This window comes from Anas platyrhynchos, chromosome 3 (genome assembly GCF_047663525.1).
Source record: "Anas platyrhynchos isolate ZD024472 breed Pekin duck chromosome 3, IASCAAS_PekinDuck_T2T, whole genome shotgun sequence".
NCBI lineage: Eukaryota > Metazoa > Chordata > Aves > Anseriformes > Anatidae > Anas > Anas platyrhynchos.
Genome location: NC_092589.1, coordinates 38,438,191 through 38,458,763, shown reverse-complemented (window position 1 = coordinate 38,458,763; position 20,573 = coordinate 38,438,191). Strand labels below are relative to the sequence as shown.

The window sequence follows — 20,573 nt, the reverse complement described above, 5'->3', positions numbered from 1 at the left end:
TGTTAATCATAACGCTTACACCATGATATTGTTCCAGAAAAAAAAAAAGCAGTACTTTATAGTGAAATTTTCCCTTTCAAAGATACAGAAAATAAATTCTGATTATGCTTTCCATTCAATAAACAAATTTCTCTTTATCAGCTCAGCTGTAGCCAATTCATTTTAGTGCCCTCATGGACATCAAAAGCATCATAATTCTCATTTTTAAAGTGGTTAAGTGATTTGATAAAGGATGTAAGAAGGTTCAGTCACATGAGTTAGAATAAATCTCAATTAGCAGTCATCTGTTGGACAAAAAACCCCCACAAAACCAAGAACACACTGCAAAGTCATTAATACCAAAAATACCTCACTAAAAATAAAAATCAGAACCTCTTAGTTCCCTTTGCTTCACTGTCTCATGATCAGCTAGCTCTGGCAGAACAATAAAATAGTCTGCAACAGTTAATAATATGGTCAGAAATGTTTCTTTAGCTTAACTTCTGCATTGCTAGATATGTACTTAAGATTTTCTTGGTCTACTTTTAATTTCAGGAGGTTTCAGAAACCTGTAATTAAAGTGAGTTATCAAGAGACTGAAATAATTTATATTAGAGGTCTAATTTAACACCAAAATTAAGAGAAGAATGTGCATTTTTAAAGGTACATAGACTTGCTTTGCAAAGCACCTCTGACTGTACTCTTATCCTCCCCACTGCAATACTTGAAGTCAACAGGATGAAAGAATATTCCAATGGAACAGTAATTCCCTGTAAATCTTCAGTTGTTTTTCCTATTTGGCATAGAGATGAGTTAAATAAATTCATAATGTTATAATTCATGCAAATAAGCCTGGTTACTCAGTTTTCTCTATTTGCCACTTCATAGTCCTGCTTAAAGAGAAGGGAAGAACCCTGAGTTAATAAGTAGGTTGTAACAACCCAAGTAGGAACAAAAAAGGGTGTCAAAAATCACTATAAACAACAGATTTTAAGAAAGAGAAAGGAACATTACAGGACTGAACCCATCCACATCCACAAGATCTCCTCTCCAATGCATTTGGTAATTCATTACATTTTCTCCTCCTAAATATGTCATGGAACAGAGATCCCAACACTTCTTTCGAAATTGCTGCTCATGGATTGAGATATCAGTGCAAGAAAGATTTTTTTTTTTAATTCCATGCTATCATCTTACTAGGTTCTTTATTTTTCTATTATTTTTCTAATCATGTCTGCATATTTGGATGTGCATCAGCAAAACCAGAACTCCCTTTCCTCTAGATTTCCGTCCAAGCTCGACAAGTAAATACGTTCGTAGTAATGAAGTACACGAAAGTGAATGTGATATCCCAGCTGTAGTCTCAAAATAAAACAAATCACTTAAGATCGCAGCGTTTGCTCAGTTCGTGACCTGGTGTCTGAGCTACACGTGATAACTCCCCAAGTCCTGGTGATTCAGCTCACACAGCAGCTTCCAGCAGACATTTAAATGGTAATGACATGGGCAGAGCTCTGCTAATTTGAGGGCAGATCACTGATGTAACAAAGGTTAGACTCCACGATTGCTTTGTCAAATTCCTCTTTATAACATGATTATTAAGTTGTATCACTGAAAAACATTGGCATATCGAGGCCATCTACCAGAAGGCAAGCTGTCTCCTCCCCTCACAGATGGGATGTGCATGCCTCAGAGTCTCAAGGACTTCACTGCAGAAAGAAATATGAAGCAAGGCTCTCTGTTTCCACATGATAAATATGCTGCTTTAGCTCGGAGTGCTTAAACTCTGTACCTCCAGTGCCTCTTCTCTTTCTTAAGCACCAGCTCCTTAAAGGCAAACTACTCTGTATATTGGTGTTTTATTCCTGTGTAAAAGGAATAAAGGAATAACAATATTTAGTAACACACTCGAGTAATAATTTAAGCTTTTTTTTTTTTTTTTTGAGAATTTCTGAATTCATTGTCTTTCCTCTGAAAGTCTCTGTCTACATGAAGGGGGACAAGTAGCAGCATTTTTGTCCCTGTTAATTATAATTTAAGGTTTGCACTTAAGAGAAAGCATCTAGCATTAGAAACACTGTTTAAATGGATAATCAAGACACTGATACCATTAGTTTCTTTGCTTCCATTTGTTATGACAAGCCTTTCATTTTTACAAATATTTTTTCAACAACAGTATCACCAAAACGCAGAAGAAAACATTTTATTCTTTTATCAACCAAAAGCTGTATAGGAATTTTCAGAACTCAACTACATTATAAGCTGTTAAATCATATAATCACATTAGAATTAAAACTCTGCATCCCACATCTGGCCAACAGCAGTATTATTCTGAACTGCAAGGAGAGTTTTGAATAATTTGATCTGCCTTTGATTTCTACAACTGCTGTTCACCTAAAATTGCCAAACTCCTGTTTTTCTAACTCAAGTGTTTCTTTAATACAAGGTGTGAGCTGAGTTCAGACCAAGCAAAAAAACCTGTCCCTAATTTTGGAACACAACCACACCTAAAAGACGAGTAAACAGGAAATAGCCTTGAGCTGTAAAGCATTATACGTATCTCAAGGTAGCCAGCTATTATTTCAGAAGTAGGAAATAAAGGCAAGAACTTACTTCTAGCACAGTGGATGGAAGTGCATTTGACATTGCAAGAGTACAAAATGCTTGGATTTGGTGTTGGTTTACTTATATATGAAAAATTAGCAAATAACATTAATAATCAACATTAGCAAGGTGCATTGAAGATGAGAGGTCAAATTCTACACATAGTCACAATTACATTTTTATGAAGTGGCACAGACTGATAAAGTTTCTTTTTATCTGGCTGCATATGCAATCTGACTCCACATCTGTGCATTAATACAAACTAAGATCTGTCTTCATGGGATACGTACGGTGGCACAGGTAAGCGTTACCATAATTATATCCTAGGCAACATTCAGACTGTATCATGAAAAACACAGCACAGTTGAAAACGACACACCACTTCTGTACATCCACACCTGAGCTACGAAAACTATAAAAGCACGCTTTGGTTTGGCATGGTAGTTACTTAAGACCTTAAGAACTACAAAAACGTATTCAACATGAATACAAGTACTATTTCCAAATAACAGCTGACTCACAAAGTACCCTGGTGATATGTCTGCAGAAAATAAGCAGATGACTCATGTCTGTAAATTCCTGAAAGTACCAATAGTCCCTTTGCTTAGTCATCTTTTGCTTGGATGCTGGGTTCATGAGCTTTGTAAACTGTAATGAGGGATCTAGCTCTTAGTAGGACTCTCTCTTTTTTTCCTCTCTTCTAAACAGTGCAAATTATCTCTCTAAAAATAACTTCATCTACGTAAGTGAGTCACTTCAGCTAGCAAGCTTACACAAGTCATGCAGTTAAGCAGTAATATTTGGTTATGAAGGTAAAAATCTTGCTGTCAAACTCAGTTTTAAAATGAAAATTATGTCAGAGGAAGTCCCATTTACCCCTTCTCTCACAGAAATAGAAACATTTCCTTTGGAAAATGTAAACAATTATCTCATTCAGGAAAGTAAAGCTTTCTAATTCAGTTTCATGCTCAAAGTAATTTAATCATTATGATTTCTTACTTTGGCTTTCCTAAGCATCACGTTATTAATATAAGAGGAGCTCAAAGAAGCAGGCTGGGGAAAGAAGCCAATACTACAGCAAAACACTTACTTTCTCCTTTGTTACAATTTACAGACCATGTTTTAAGAGTCAAGTTTTAGAGATCCATAGTGTTGGGAAAATCACATCTTTATGAAAGCTCTACATGAGGGCTGTTTTGGGTAATTAAGCATTGAGTAAATTCTTCAGTGATTGAACCCTAATTTTCCCACACAGTTCATAAGAAAGCAAAAGAACAAGGATTTGCTTGTTGAGAATGAGTCATGTTGTAAAGAAACTTAATTACAGTTTATAAATAGTTGAAGTTGCTCTCTTTTTGAAACAGAAGAAACTATCGAGAGAGCGAAGACAAATTTGCTCGTCTTAGAATTCAGTGCATACGTATATTCAAAACAGAGTTATCTTAAAGTCAAAATCCTGATTCATTAATAGCTAGAAACCTGTGCAAGGAACCAGGAAGGTTTAACTGTTCATTTTCTTACAGACCAATCATACGGGGATCTGGAACAGGTTACCCAGTTTGTCAAGCTTTTGTCAACAACGACAGGGTTGATTGAGACAGACTTATTAACTCTGAAGTAATGTTTTTAGCATTGTATTTTATAGCTTTTTAAACAGCACAGGAAATGTGGAAGGGATGGCTCGGCAAAAAAAATACTCCAGTGCTGCTGTAGGGTTTCTGAAGGAAAAATGCTCAGAAAAAAAAAAAAAAGCAGCTTTATCCGTGTTCCCTTCCCTCCCTTCAAGTACTGCAGAGAATAGAAGGAAAAACAAATTCATGTTTGAAATGCATGCTGACCATACAAATATTTCGAAGTATTCAGATGGCAACATTTACAGACAATTTCCCGTATACAGTTCCCCTGTTCTACAGACGCTGTTTGCCCACCCTTTGTGAGACAATGGGTAAAATCCAGACATTTGTTTTCACAGAAGCCAACATTTACTCTGGATGTTACATACTGTTTAATGCCTGGATGATCTTACAGTGGTTATCTTATTAACCTTCTGGCTGCTTGAATCTGCTGCAGTTTATTGCACCTGTAATTTGTTTCACACCCATAAACAACGGCTGATCTGGGTATTTTACTGCCGAGCTTTCTACTTCCACAGGCTCTCATTGCCTGCAAACCTTAATTCAATCTAGACTTGCTTGAGGAGACAGCCTTCAAATACTGGACAACAAAGTATTCCTTCCAATTCAGTTCCTAGGCTGGCCAGAATGCACCAAACTTAATTCAGTTTTCCATCCCACTGGACAGGTTTTACCCCCGTACACAATATTGAAGCCTTGCTCTTAATGAATGTGTATTCAGCTCTTCATTAGTTTTTTCATGTGATGACTCTAATCCCCATAAGATGACAGCTATGTAAAACAGTAAAAAAAATAAATTGTTTCACAGCATCTTTGTGAGCTGAGAGGCTATTTAACAGTTCCAGATGGGGAATGGAGGAACTAAGAAAGGATGGCCAGTGTGCCCACTGACTGCTGAGTGCCAACATGTGGCACCCAAACGTCTGAGACTTCCTAACAGCTCATACTTCACACAGCCAAGCACAACCCTTCCTGACTGCCATAGCAGGTACATCAGAATAAACCATTAGTGGACATGTGAAAAGTTTTAAATGATTTCACCAGAAAAACAAGAAGGGTACAGGAAAGATGGGCTAAAACTAAATCTCCAGAGAACTCTGAACAGTCACAACTCTTCCTGAAATCCCCTGACTCACTCCTTGCTTATCATCCAACTTCGGCCAGAAACTGCCTCTGCATTCAAGTATTTCTGATGAAGTCAGTCATGAAAACAGGAAATACATATTCCAGGCTCCGGAATTATCTCTGGATAGTACATATTCATCATCGTTTTGCTTCTTTTTTCAGTTCACTGAATTTCAACATCCTCTCTGCTAGCCCAGACCTCTGCTTGCCCAGCTCTTGATGCTGGGAAGAAGCACTTGTGGATTTGAAGGAAGGGCCTCAGCCTGAGAAGTTCCCTGAACTCACACCTCTCCAATTTTTATGAGGTGTTAATGTGGATGAGACCCACATAAATTTACAATGCAACTTGTTGGTAACACAGATACCACGCTATATAATAATGTTCTTGATACATCTATCAAGCTCTGTGTCAAAAAGATTTTGGCTGGTGGATTTTCTGACATGGCTTCTCCTACGGGAAAGCTGGTCCAGGCAGCCTGTACGCTGGGTGAAAAATCTTCCATCTAGCTTCAAGGGAGAACAGCTACCTCCATTTTTTTTAACACAGAAATTCCAGTATAGGAAGCCTTATAGGAATCATACTGGTCACTGTACCTGTGGACTAACCTGAACAGGTTCAGCCACGAGCATTCTGGGGAACATAGTGGCTTAGCACAGATCTCTGCAGCAGCAGATTTCAGGCTACTTTGCCTAATGAATCTTTCCTCGACTCCTTCATGCTGAAGGCCTTTAGCCTACATTCTACCGGAAAAAAAAAAAAAAAAAAAAAGAAAAATGAAAGGGTCAATTTGGCTCAAAATACACACAATTACAAAATACCACAGCTATCCTGCTTTGGTGCATAATGATGTAGCCTTACAAGAATGAGAGTAAGGATGACAAATAACATAACAATGCTATTAGCGTGGAACTTTAGGTTAACAGAGCACAGTCATACAAGTTTGATTCTGTTAATAGATGAGAGCAAACATCCTTCCTGGAGAAAAACAGGTTCTTTGCAGGAAAATGCTATTTTGAAAGCAACATTTCAAAATTTCAAGTGTAAAATGAAAAGCTGTTTGTGGAATTTTAGCTGAGACACTTAGGGCACTTTGGGTGTGTTGATAATCACAGCTGTTTTCAAAATAATTAAGTCTGCCATCGCTATGTGAAATATCCTCACCATCAGCAAAGTGAACGCTTAGAGAGTAAATAAGATGACTTACACATAAAATGCTTCCAAATATGTAAATACTATGAAAAAAAAAGTGACAACATTTTTTCCTTAGCTGCATTGGTTATATATTAACTGAATGCACTTCAGTTAAAAAAAAAAAAAAAGATAAACATTGGAATGTGACGGGTTCTTTGTGGTTACGGAGCAAGGGCAGTATCTGGAATTATAACAATTTCGGTGAGTACATGAAATTGACAGCTCCTTCTTTTGTACTAGGAAATGGATCTGGCAACAGAACAGCTCACTAAGGAGCCAGTTGTGTAACAGCATTTGTATAATGATTGATCCTTGTAACTCCACAAAATTTCCTGACCCTGACAAATCAGCACAATATTTAGGAATGGGAAGGAAATCAGGACCCCAGTGAGATGTTTATAAGTTAACATTATTAGCTAGTCACTTGGAAGAATTCAGCTGGGATAAGGAAGGAGGAAAAGCGCTGAGGAACCTTTTCTTGAGAACTGCTTTAATGTGTTACCTCCAGAACGCAAGGCTGTTACTGGAAGTGCTGGCAAATACCCAGTTTGCAGTTACTTTGGTGATGTTCATTGTGACATCAAGGAAGGCTTAAAGGAATATAATCTTCTTTTTTTCCTATTTTTTTTTCTAGTTGGATGGGAATGACTTTCAGCTATTATCAGTCTGGGTGAGATTCAAAATAAGAATTGGTGCTTTTTTCAAAATTTTTGCACCATCAGTACGTCCTATCCCCTAATGTATTTTATAATAACGTAACATCTTTTACAGAAATAGCTATCTTTAGAGTTGAAAACACAGAAGTCATTATTTCTAACTCCACTGCTCTTAGATAGCTCTTCAGTCTTTCTGAATAATGGAGACAATGACTTGTGATGGATTAAACAGTTCTGACACATTACAGAAAGTAGATTTGTTTACTTTGTGAATTTCTATGAATCTGAAATAAATGTACCATTTAGATATTTTTTTTTTAATGAAGTACAAAACCCTTTCTTATTTAAAGAGGACTGCCTAACATTGCTGTATCTATCTTGTGGTTCTCATTGCATTGATAATGGGAACTGCAATACAGATGAGGCACCAATGGCAACCAGATTTCATTTTATGATTACTATTGTTTCTATTTTCTTTTGATATAGGCAGATGATATGGTTGTACGAATATGTCACGTCTTTGTCATAACCAGCATCTTTTTAAAGCAACCCATCCTTCATTCAAAAATAGCATTTAAAAAAAAAAAAGTGACCTTGAGTTGTTTAAATACCTTAAGTTTCGGTGTCCTACAAACAAGACTATCAAATTCTTTGTTTAGTCTTACAGAGGAACTAAGTAACAGATCAAAGCAAGAGATTCTTCAAACAGTTCTCAGTTACATTTTTAGACCATGAAAAAGTGATGTAGCAACCTGGAAACTGCTTTTTAATGTCCTCTCTCTTTGGAGTATCATCTCTCACCTCAACTAAATACTCTTGGACTTTAACAGCAAGACTGGACTACCTGCTAAAAATATCCCATGGCATATCTCATAATCCTATTCTGAGCCCAAATAAACGGCACAGTGACCTCACAGGTCTTTCCTTCTCTAATTCAAGTAACCATGATTACTTTAATTAAGACAAAGGCTTTTTATTTTTACCTCATTAGCTTCAGCCAGTGACATCTATTTTGCTTTATTTTTACTTCAAATTCTCAAAGATCTTCTTTCCCTCCCCTTCCGTTTTTATTTCCTTTTATTGTTTCTGCTGTAACAGTTTCTATAGTAACTTCTCCAAGTGGTGATGAGATTGATGCTACTAAAAGCTGCCTCTCCTCTATGTGAATTGCATGAAGATTATACTTTAAATACAGTTGCTCTCAGTGTAAAAAGCAATCTGTGGCCTTCTCTTGGCCCTTTTCTTCCTATTCCAGGCTGGTGGCCATCGCGTGTTACTGTTAGAGAAAAAGCAAAAACTTTTGTTCTTTTTTTCACAGTAAAGACATGATGCTAAATGCTGAGAAGTTCTACATTACTTTCCAACAGGGCATGAAGACTTTATGACTTTTTTTTTTTTTTACCAGAAAAGCACCTGTACAAAAACATTGGCTTCCCTTGCTAATACTTTATGGAGCTTACAAGGTTTGCAAATAAGTTCTTTTACCTGTTTTCAATGCTGCCTGGGATTTGTGAGGGAACTGATTCATTTCATTCTCATTTGTGATCAGCATGGTGCTATCCTGCAGGCCAAGAGTAACCTTTGCTGACACCCTCTCTGTCCTCTTCTTTTTCAAATCAGATCTGTTTAACCTGCCCAGCTTAAGTGCCTTCCTATTACAGTCCAAAAACTTCCGTCAACTCAAGCCTGCATAGCCAATCGTCAATTTTATCTTCAGAACTTTAGTTCTGTGGAAGACAGCAAATGCATTACACAAGGCCTAGCTCTACAACAAAACATTTGAATACATAATTCCATTGCCAATGTAAAACCCAGTTTGGTTTTCTAAAGGCTACAAAATAAGAATTGTGTTTTATTTCTAGAAATTTTACACCTCTAAAAACTCCATGGTGTTCTCTAGCACCTTGATTTTTTCTCTGACAGCATTGCCTACTACTAAACCCATGGAAGATCCCTGTGAAACCCATGCTGATCCTCTCCTATTTGTTTTCTACTTGCTACTATGAACAATTTTCAGTTTGCTAGATCTCACCCCTTTAATGTAATTCTCACCTTAGAGAAAAATTTCCTGTACGGATGCCATGTGAGATACCTGAATGTGTAGAAACAAGACATAGGCATGGAGAAAGAAGAAAAAGTACCAAGATCTGTAGTCAAGTCCCAACTCTGTCAATGACTTTTTGTGACCTAATTATTTTTTTGCCCAAAATTGAGTATATAAAAGAGGATTATATCACTTTGCTATCTCAGGTATCTCTTGTAAGACTTTGTTAGTTGTCTGCCACATACTTAGATATGCAGTAGTACTCTACATAGATCTACTAGATAAGGAAAAGCAATATTTCACTTTTTAGAACAGTGCGATTTGAAAGAATTTATTACAAAACCTTTCAGTCCATTTGTTAAAGTACTTGTAGTTCCTGGGAAAACATCAATTAGTGCCTACAGCAATACAGCACTGTTTGAAAGGTATGTCAGATATATGTGTTTCTCAGAAATTAAAAAGATACTATCCACAGCAAAGTGACATTTAAAAATACTTTTGCACTCCACCCACGTAACAGGCCACCATAAAATACCTGTACACCCCAATTCAGTTGTTTCCTGTTTGCTTCTGTCATACTAATTTACGAATCATCCTTGTGACCACTTTTCCTTTTTTTTTTTTTTTTTTTTTTTTAGCAGATTTTAAAATATGAACCTAAAACTAACTTACACTGATTAGAAAACAAATACAGAAAAACAGGAAAAGAAGAAGAAAATAAGACCTCTGTTTTCAGGTTAACTTGCTTTGATTATGAATACCCAAATACAAAAATGCTCGTTCAGCTCATGCAAAAGTAAATACCCCAGATGGAATCACAGGAACATGATGTTTAGAGTACTCTTAATGACAAACATTAAATTATCAGCTTTCAATACAAATTTCAAACTAAAACTAGTTGGCAGTGCCCTGTAGGGGAAAAAAAAAAAAAAAAAAAAAAGATCAGCAAAAGGTTAATTAATTTACCAAATGCTGCAATGCAGCTCTGGGATTAGCCCCTGACTATGCCTAGTTAGGCGTAGAACTGTGTGCTCATGACTCGCGATACTTTTCCATCACTCTGCCCAATCCACAGCTCTGCAGGGGATCTGCAACTTTCTTTGAATTCAGTTAGGTGATACACACCTCACTACACAGAGAATGTCACAGAATGCTTTATTTTGTTGGCATTCGAACAATGTACAAAGTTTTGAAGAGACCCTCTCTCTGCTCAGGGAATATTTTGCTGTAGACAGAATGATGCACTCAGGAACTTTCAGGACCAGATTCAAAGAACTACTGTTATTGACTAGAAGTACTGAGAGTCACAGGAAAAAATTGTCTCATGAGAGACACGTAGCACACAGACAAAAAATTACTCTCAAGCATAACATTAGAACGGCTCTTGACTTCTAAGCAGCCAGGTTTGCATCACTGGGACTTCGTTAATCTTCAGTTTCTCCAGTTTCGTTTCATTTAAGAAAGAAATGACATCCCTACTATCTTTAAAGACTTTTGATTTATTTATTTTTGATCAGTATTGAATTTCTCTTACCGACTCCTGAAACGTTTATTTTGTTATGCTTGACATCTCTGTTGAGCCATCTTGCTTTCCTGAAACTACCAGATGTTACCCCATTTCCCTGTATCTTATTTGTCATGTTCTCTCTTTTATCCTTCTCCCTAAGTTTTCACAGTGTCATTTTTTCACCTATGGAACAATGAGAAGAATATAATAAAAGCACTATATCGTAAGCCAAAGCACTTCAATTACATAAAAGCTCACAAAGCCATCAAAACATGTAGAAGCTATTTAATGAAATATTCCACTCAACACTTGCCCCTTCCTCAGAAAACAGCTGGGGCAAACAACAGTTTATTTTCCCATACCTTTTCTTGAAGAGGCTTCTCTTTCACAATCAGACTAGCTTCCCTGAAGAAGCAGAGCCAATGCAATCTTTATTCCCTCCACGGCTTATTTTTCCTGAATTTTAAGTGTTAATTGTGATCACTGCCATGCACTGATATTGATGAAGAGGAGCAACTCTTACAGACTATCCTCCTTTCAGTTTCCAAAAGCTATGTGAGCAAGTCTTACGTGACAGAAAAAAGAAAAAAATAATAATTCTCAGGAACTACCAAACCCACTCAAATGATTATTCATACTCTAGCAGCACACAGGAGTCATTGAGCATGTTCCAACTGCATTGAACTCTATATCAAAACAACATACACTAGCTACTTTTACATTTAACATTTGTATTATTGCAGTGATATTTACATTTACATTTACCAAGACCTGTAAGTCCTACACAACGAGAGAGCTCTACGGCCAAAACTACAAGCAGATTTAGAGGAATGTTTACAAGGAACAGTCTTTGGTTCTGGGTTCCAAATTACTCAGATAAACAAGTATTTCTTGAACATTTTTATTATCTCAGTGACTGTGGAGTTACTGTATCAGGCATGTGATTGTTCAAATAAGAATCTGCAGAAGCGATTTCAAAAAGAGGACTAAGATCTTAGATGAAAGAAAATACTTTTGCCTTGTCACGTAAGCTCTTCTAAACCCTCATAGCCAACAGCAAGTGATCAGAAACACGCTCATTTAGGAAACATCTTTCATTTAAGACTTTATCAAACCTCCTTACTAGCCATTTACTACCACGGAATCTAACTTGTTTATTTAAACAGCTGCTGGGGGAATAGATGAAGGGGCTGATGAATGCTCATTAGCCCTGTTCTGTTGACTATCCAGGAGAGGGACCATCTTGTTTAAAGGGCAGTATCATCTTAAACTACACCAGCTGCCTGAAAAATTAACACTTATCTAAATTCTAAGGACTATTGCTGCTCTACTGAGTGATTAAAACGGTATCTGAAGCCTACTGAGTTATTTCTGCTTTGAGAGGGAATTGATAGAATAAATTACTTACTTCTTCAATGCAATTTTGTGTATTTACAGGGAGTGGGCATACATTCCTCCTTCTCTGAACACTGCTGGAATAAATTGCACTTTCTTTGCAGTGTACTGTAAACCTGTCTTGCAACTACTAGCACTTTTTCCCTATGTTTTTTTCCTCTCCCAAGCTCCATTTGACAATGACGGCTACCAAAAATTCTTTGCCTTCACTCTTCAATCTGCCTCCTGTTTACTTTCTTAGGCTGTGGACAGATGTGCTAATCCAAATCCAAAGAAAGCTTATGTGAGGAAACCCCAGTTATTTAGCTCGGCCCACCACATAAGCTGAGCCCATTTTGTCTCAGCTGCACTGGCACAAGCTGCTCTGCTGACACACGTCTGCTGATAGCAATAACCAACCAGGAACGCATCAGAAGCTGACACCGATGACTTCTCCCAAAACAGTGAATGCAGAACAGCGTGTCTGTCCACAGCCTGATACTCCCAGTACAACCTTCCATACCCCAATTAATGCTTAGGCCTTAAGATGGCTTCTCCCTCCCTAGAGAAAATCCTCATTCCAGCTGAGATGCTCCCTGTGCCTGTTGTATTCTCTGACAGAGGTCACTGCAGAAGTGCAGAGACAACTAAGAGGGTATACAAAACACTAGTTCGGTTGGCACTCTCATTGCAAGCAAGCTGCTTAATTAGACTTTCACCTTGCATTTGACCAGCTTTGTGAACCTAACAGGTCACTGGTATTACCCAGCATGGAAGCTGCAATCCTTTAAAGTTAGCCAAGATCAGTGGCAGCAAGTGTTCCCACCAACTTCAGCTAGGTCTGAGGTCACATATAAACACTGGCAGTTTCCAACATTCTCCATCCCCCAACATATTGCTCAAAGAAACAAAAACTAGTTTAATATCTGTCCTTTTCAAGACATCTTAAACAAATAACCACTAAGACAAGAAGTTTCACTTGCTATTGCAGTTGTTCCAACTTCTGTCAATGTTTTTTTGTGCCGATAACCTAAAAATCTCCTGAGATAAAAATAAATCTTTGAAAAGCCTACATACATATTGGTTTGGAGTCTTACTCTTGTGTCCATACCAATAAGACTGCTTAATTATGCACAGATGTGACTTGTATTTAGATACAGTCTAAATACACAGAATGGATGCAGGTATACGTATGAAGAAATTTCTACCTCCAGAAACTAATCATAGCTGACTTATAAATAACTAGAGAAAGAAATCAGCAGTACATTGACATTTACTTACAAAGCTTCATTCTGAGGCTTACTCAAAACAGATATCAATATCAAAAGCATTAACCCTGATTAATGATTTCCTCTTCCATATGGAGGCATGAACTTCTCTGAACATTAATTTCTCCTGTCATATATTTGAAAGCACTTAGTTCTTACAAGTAAACCACTAAAACAACAGTTCATTTCACCACTCTTTGATCTAATATACCGACTTTAGTAGCTACATTAATCTAGTGATTAAGTTAGCCGTTAGACAGTTGTGTGTTTTAATGTATCGTGGCCAGACTTCACTGTTCATTCCATAATTACTGCACAAATCTGTATTTTTAGCAAGTCAAACTGTTTTAAAGTTATTGGTCTTTTTGTACTCCAGAATGATTTTCCAGTTTATCTCCTCCTTTTCTTAAACTAGGTTTACTCAGTAGAACTACTCCGAATGATTTCATTTCTAGTGTGTTTTACTTCCTAGTTTCCAAGTACGCTTGTAACTCTGAATGACCATATTGGCAAAAGTCACCAAACAAAGTTATTTTTGAAAGATCTGGTTGCATCTTCTAAAGGAAATACAACTCACTGTAGGGTTTATACATCTTACAACCACAATTAAACCTAAAACTTTAACAAAAAATAAGATGCCAGTAAAATTTACTATGGTTCCTTTCATTTGATTTGCCACAGTACTTGCCGTATACTGACCTATTTATTTCTCTCTGAACACTTCCGCTACATACTATAGAGTAAATATAAAAGGTAGAACAGTTTTCATCTTATGGCTATCTCTCCCAGACATTTTATTAGACGCTTGCTAAATATTCAACCATAATATACATAGTTATGTCAGTGGTTAAGAGATGAAAGCCTACATTACTTCACTCAGGAAATGAAGTGCAGGTTTCAGTCCTTTCATTGCAATATCCTTTAGTGCATGGAACATAAATGTTTTTGCAGTGGATTGTTCAGCAGGCAAGTGATGCAATGACTTACACAGCTAAGCCACTGTATGATTTCTAAGGCCACAGGGTTAATGCATAGTGATAAACTATTCAGTTATAATTGTAGCTTTCATGCCAGTTAAATTGAGCACTCTGAATATTACTTCACAGTTAAAACTTACTCTGTTATTTAACAGAAATTTGAATTTTGATTACTCTGAAATCTAACTGATTCAACATTTAAGTTATATTATCCCAAGGCAAAAATCAGATCCACAGCATAGTGTGTGGTTGAAGAGTAAGTTAAGATCTTATAAGGACAATTTTTCCAACTACATCAAGTTTTATTTTGTGTTTCCCCCCATGTTAATCATATTAGTATAATGGGGTTCTTTTAATTTCAGGTTTGCTGTTTCTAGACCACTTACAATCAGAATTCTTTGATGCCTAGAAATTTTATGTGATAAAGAAAAAGGCCTAAATGACGCCAATTGCAATGATCTCCAATACAACACGAAGTGAAGGATTTCTCTAAGCAATGTCAATCCCCACTTCTTCCTTTAAAAGACCTGGATAAATTCAGATGTCTTTCAGACATCATTAGTTTTCCACATGAAAAGCTACCCCACAATCACAACCAATGTAAATTGAAATACCTCAAAGCTAAAGTGTTAACAAACACCAACGTTCCAGCTGCTCAGAGTATGTGGTAATTAAAAAAAACAAAACAAAACAAAAAAGACAAGAAGCATATTAATAAAAAACAAAGTATAAGATGACTGAATTTTCCCACACGAAAAAATCTTTCATACCAATGAACCCCACTTTATACGGAAAAATAGTAATTTCTGGTTACCATGTATAATGCAGCAATAGAGCCACACTCACTAATTTCTCCATAAAGTAATTCCTATATATTTAATTATAAACATATTTTTGAAAGTGATACAATCTTTATAAAAACATTTCAAATAATAATCAATCTAGCCACATACTGCATCAAACTATTGGGCATTTCATCTAGAAGAGTTTCATTCTAGGAGTAAGTTTTGGCTCTTAACCATGGTATCTTGTTATTTTTCTTTTATTATAATGTAATATCCCTAAAGTGCCATTACTATCATAATTTCTGTAATTCCTGACAAGTTACACAAGATTTTAGGTATTTCCAGGTTATGTATAGTATTGGTCCTCATTACTGACAAGTTATTGACATTTTAGTCAGGAGGAGTTACATCTGTGAGCTTAATCTTGAATCAAGTTACCAGCACATCTTCCCCGAACACTTTTGGTGCTCTGTAAGGCCAGCAGTACACCTCATGAAAGTGGATCCTCCCTCTTTCTCCAAGTACGATCAGGACTTTGTGTTTTCAAAGCGCCATGGTCACATCAAAAATACATTAAGCACTGGGTAAAAATAGCTAAAACTTTTAGATTGTTTCCTGTAATTGTACTTTTTCCCTTTTGAACTTGTATCTTCAAGAGGATAGACATTTGTGCCTGAGGCAAAAAGTTACTCACTGTGAACAAGGAAGCAAAAATCTTTCCACATCAGCAACAGAGTAAGCTTTGTGAAGCCTTCTGCATCATATTCCACCACGCCACTATCAACAAGAAATACAAAAAAGAACACAATTTTTATCTAGCATTCATTCTAATACTGAATAAGAAATATAAATCTGGGATTATAGGGTTTGGTGTTTTTTCATTTGGTCAGAAGGTTCCAATACTTGTTTTATTTCTTAACAATTACAAATTTCTAGATAAATTTATGCTGTGTTACTGGAGATTCTTACCCAAATAAAGGCCATATTAATAAATACATTTTAAAATAAAATAAGACCCGGTAACGCGTCTAAATTGACAATAACTGTACACACACAAAATCCCTGCATGTTATTCAGTTTAAGAGAATTTATTAATACACTATTAATGGACATGGTAAAGTTGAAACTGTACAGGCTGAGAAAAATTTAAATTTGAAAATTAAAAAGAGTACATATAAAGAATCACAGCACGACAGTATAAATAAATAAATAAATAAATAAATATAATGCTTGTTGTGTAGACATTAAAAGTCTCAACCACCAAAAGAAGACATTTGCTAAGTCTGAAGCGGTATCAAGACTCATGAACCATGTCGCAAGTGAAATAAAATCACAGGCATAACTGGTCCATTTCTGTACTGTAGTTTGGATCAAATAATTCTCAGAAGAAAAAAAAAAACATGCTTTCGTATGGATTAAGCCTACATCATCTCTGTCTGCTCACATGTCCAAATCAAGTCTCTGTTATCTATCTACAGTTGTATAAAATTTGGGTACATAGAAGCCACCTGTCTTCCTACCCTCACTTAAGAGACCAGAGATTTGAAAGGCTCCTAAATATCCATGTCATTTGGAATCACCACACGGAAGCATAACTACCCTCCTCACAATGAGGCAAAGCACTACTGATCAGGTACTTGCTGTCACATCAGCTCCTGGGCTTCTGTTCAAGCCAGAATTTAGGTGGAAGACCGAAGTGCCTACCTTTCACAGTGCTGAAAAACCCCAGATTCATTGATTTATGAATCGCATGTCTCATCACATCAGTCCACGAACCTCTGAACTGCAGGAATTCAAGACAACTGAAAGCCCTTTCTCTCATGAGACACGCTACAGCTCCATGGTGGGAGCAGATGGTTTCCCAGTCTTGCTTTTATGTCAACCAGTGGTTTCTGGCAACTGCATGGCTTGGAACTGTACCCCACTTTCCCCTTCCTCCCATTTATGTCACTGCCTATTACTGTATGACCCCCTGAGCCCTATATTCAGCAACAAGAACATTTCTTTTGCACAGGGAGAAAATCCCTACTGTCCTTTTCCCATAATCAGTTGTTTTCTGAGTAAAATCAGATTGGCAACATGCACTGAGCACTGAACTTCATTCCAGTATTTCCCTAGAGGGCAAATTTATATACATCACTCTGCAGAAATGACCAGATATCATCTGGATATCAGTTACAAAACCAAAGACCATGTGCAGAGAACAACACTTTCACGATGCTCCATAAAACAACACATCAAAAGAAAACTTACGTTCCGAAGTGACTCAGGAAGGCTGCAATGTACTCTCTTCTCTTATGGTATCCCTGAATAACGTATTGTACCTCAAAAAAAAAAAAAAAAAGGGAAGAAATCAATAGCTAAAAAATATTAAAAAAATTTAATGTTGCTTATTTGTCATTTATTTCTTGTTAACGAAGATTTACATGGTTCTGAATCTGAATCCTTACATTTAATTTGCATGATTTTCCTGAAGAAACCTGAAATGCCTTTAAAAGAAGAGTGGATTCTGGCACACTGAAAATCTTGTAAAGAAATTTCTTTACTCACTTCCAAGTAAAACTTAGTATTTCACAATATCCTGAAGCACTGTTCAAGTACGCAAGGTAAAGAGTGAAGAAAAATGCACGACCTTGCCATGCTGAAGTTTAAGCACGAAGCTGAGTTAGGCAAAACATAATTACCTGATGTGACGGTTGGCTAAGTGTCAAAATCAAATTCAGGTTATAAAAAAATACAAATAATTTCACATTGGATCTTGGGTGTTTTCTGAAGACTGTGCCTCAAAGAAAATCTTAACACTAAACTCTCTCAGTGGTTTCATGCTGACTCAGGGAACCACCTACTCAATTGCAAGTATCAATTTCTGAGGCATTCTAGGTTTTGAAAGGCTTCCATCCTGGCACAGACAAAATCAAACAATGCTAAACTAGGAAGACCATAGGCAAAATTCTCTTGCATCATGTATGTTTTCTTATTGATTTGAATGGGATTACTTAGCAGAACAATGTGAACAGAGTTTGACCCATGACAGAAATAACGCTATGTTGCCAGGCTGAAAGAGCACCTGGTTTACAACTGGTTGCTTGAGTAGCTACACTGTGGTTCCATATATGATTCCTTATGTAAATCCCTTTGACTTCCAGAATGAAAACTAACGCTTTATAAGTCTTTTTTTTCCTTACCAAACAGGCAAAAAATAGGAAGAATATTTATCTTGACCATGGCAATATTAGAATGCCTTGTCTGGTAAATGCTTTCCTAAATTTTTTTAAGAGACCCTGATACAATCATGCAGTGAGCTATCTTGTACCCCTTAAACTATTTTGTTTATACTGAGACTTATTTCATTTTATAAAAAATACGATTATTTTGAAGGCTTTGTGTGCGATCTGAAATGTTATTTTGGGAAAAGGAAAACATACAATAAGTTTGCTTAATGGAGTTTGTTTAAAAAAGAATAAAAACAGTCCTGGGTACTTGCAGATTTTAAAAACAGAAGTAATTTTAACAAACAAAAACACAACAAAAACAATTCCAAAGATAGATTACGATAAGTTAAGGAAAAATATTTTGAAGAACTTCTTCTAAAAGATAAAATTATCTTCCTCCTTTGGACAAAGGTAAAAATCATGTGGAAATATAGATAGGAAGTCTGCAATGAGCAGATTCCTACATGTTTACTGAAAATTACACAAAAAAAATGAGAAGCTTTCAAAATATTGTACCCAGTCTTTTTTGTTTAAACACTAAGCTAGCCAGAACACAACCTTTTCAGTACATGCAATCTTAAGTAGCTATTAGTGCATGAATATCCAAGTAGACAGCTAATTCTGTTCATTTGGATGAGAAGAAAAATCACTGAATCCTCTCTAAGGCATTCAAAATCTACAGCGATGACTATGGTATGAGAACTTTGATTCTTCTGACTAGAAAAATAATATGCAAACTACACACTCGTAGTTAATAGCTAAATTGTATGTTACACTGCAATATATAATACAACAGCATTTTATCCTAAACTGCAGTGTATCACAAGAAATCCCACCCCAAGATCTGATCCCAAACGCACTCATTTATTTAACAGATTCATTATCTTCAACACGTTGCTTAGCTGCTCAACTTTTATCAAGAAGTTATCCATTGTATAGTTCACATCAAATATGTTCTGTTTGAACTACCTGGCAGAAGAAAAATGACATCTACAGAAACACTACAGTGTGTTACTGTAAACAGTACAACACATGAGGGAAAGGGAAGTTGAGTTCTCTTCAGTAATTTACCTTGTTTGTTAGTAGCTGGCATACTTGGGGTACGTAGTCAATAAGACAACCTCCACCAGGAAAGGCTGGGATGTGAAGGGCAGATGATCCTCCAAGTGCACTAGAAAGAGAAGTTAATTTAGAAGTACATCATACGTGCAGTTCCTGGGATTTGGAAGTGATTTTTACACTGGCCTCTTGCCCTAAATTTAAAGACAGAGGACTATAATGAGGAAATGCATTTTATACTGTGGCGATATAAAAAGCATTAAGCGATACCATCCATAAAACCAGGTTATACCACTAGCCATTGTAATTCAACACCTTTAATCAAGAATATCACTAACACAAAGCACTGTATAAGGAAATAGTTTTGTTTTCATTATAAACAGTTACATTTCTTAACCCTCTTCAGTCAGATGCACCACATTGCAGTTAAGATATCTTGCCATAGATGGATGAGACCATTTTGGGTCTTGAAATACTGAAAAAGCCACCTTCAGTCAGAACAGCTAAGAACAAACGCAGTAATTTGGACTGACAAGTAATAGATGTCCAGACACAACGTCAGTCATGCCATTTATTCCAGTTTTTGGCCCCTCCAATACAAGACAGATGTTAAGCTAATTGAAGGCATACCGATGCCTTCAAGTATGTAATGGAAAATAAAGAGAAGACAGAAAATCTTCTCAGAAGTGCACAGTGATAGGATGAAAGGCAACGCAGACATGTAGCAACAAAGGAAGGTCTGGTTAGCTATTAGGAAATAACCAAAGAGTGGAAGAGGAGCCCCGAGGGCCTCAGGAATCTCCATCTTCAAGGTGCTCCAAAGCTCGGCTGAATGACTGCCATAAGCAACCTATCTAAACTGGTCCTGCTCTGAGGAAGGAGTTGGCCCAACTAACCTCTGTAAGTTCTCTCCGACCTAAATTGTTTTATGGCTCTATTACACGATTCTATGGTTTTGTTCATCCCCCAAGAGAAGCAATGGGAACAAAGATATTCTTTATTCATGCATAATATACCAACTGGAAATCTGAATGATGGAGATCCACAGAAATAAGATTATTTCAGAGATGTATTTACGCTGCTCAATTCATTGCCTTTGTCATAGGATGGAAAACTGAAGCACGCCTGCTACTGCTGAGGATCTAAGCTCCTTCAGC

At 36.6% G+C, this 20,573-nt stretch overlaps 1 protein-coding gene across 3 annotated transcripts in view; it reads right to left on the bottom strand.

Annotated features, from left to right (window-relative positions):
* The window catches only part of BABAM2 (BRISC and BRCA1 A complex member 2), a 167,012-nt gene that overhangs the window by 22,758 nt on the left and 123,681 nt on the right, over nt 1–20,573 (bottom strand). For all 3 annotated transcript variants that reach the window (XM_038176415.2, XM_038176414.2, XM_038176416.2), the window contains exons 8-10: nt 19,429–19,528; nt 17,399–17,469; nt 15,840–15,922 (exon numbers count right to left, since the gene is read on the bottom strand). In XM_038176415.2, the coding sequence (XP_038032343.1) occupies nt 15,840–15,922; nt 17,399–17,469; nt 19,429–19,528 (254 nt within the window). The remainder of the gene's footprint in view (nt 1–15,839; nt 15,923–17,398; nt 17,470–19,428; nt 19,529–20,573) is intronic.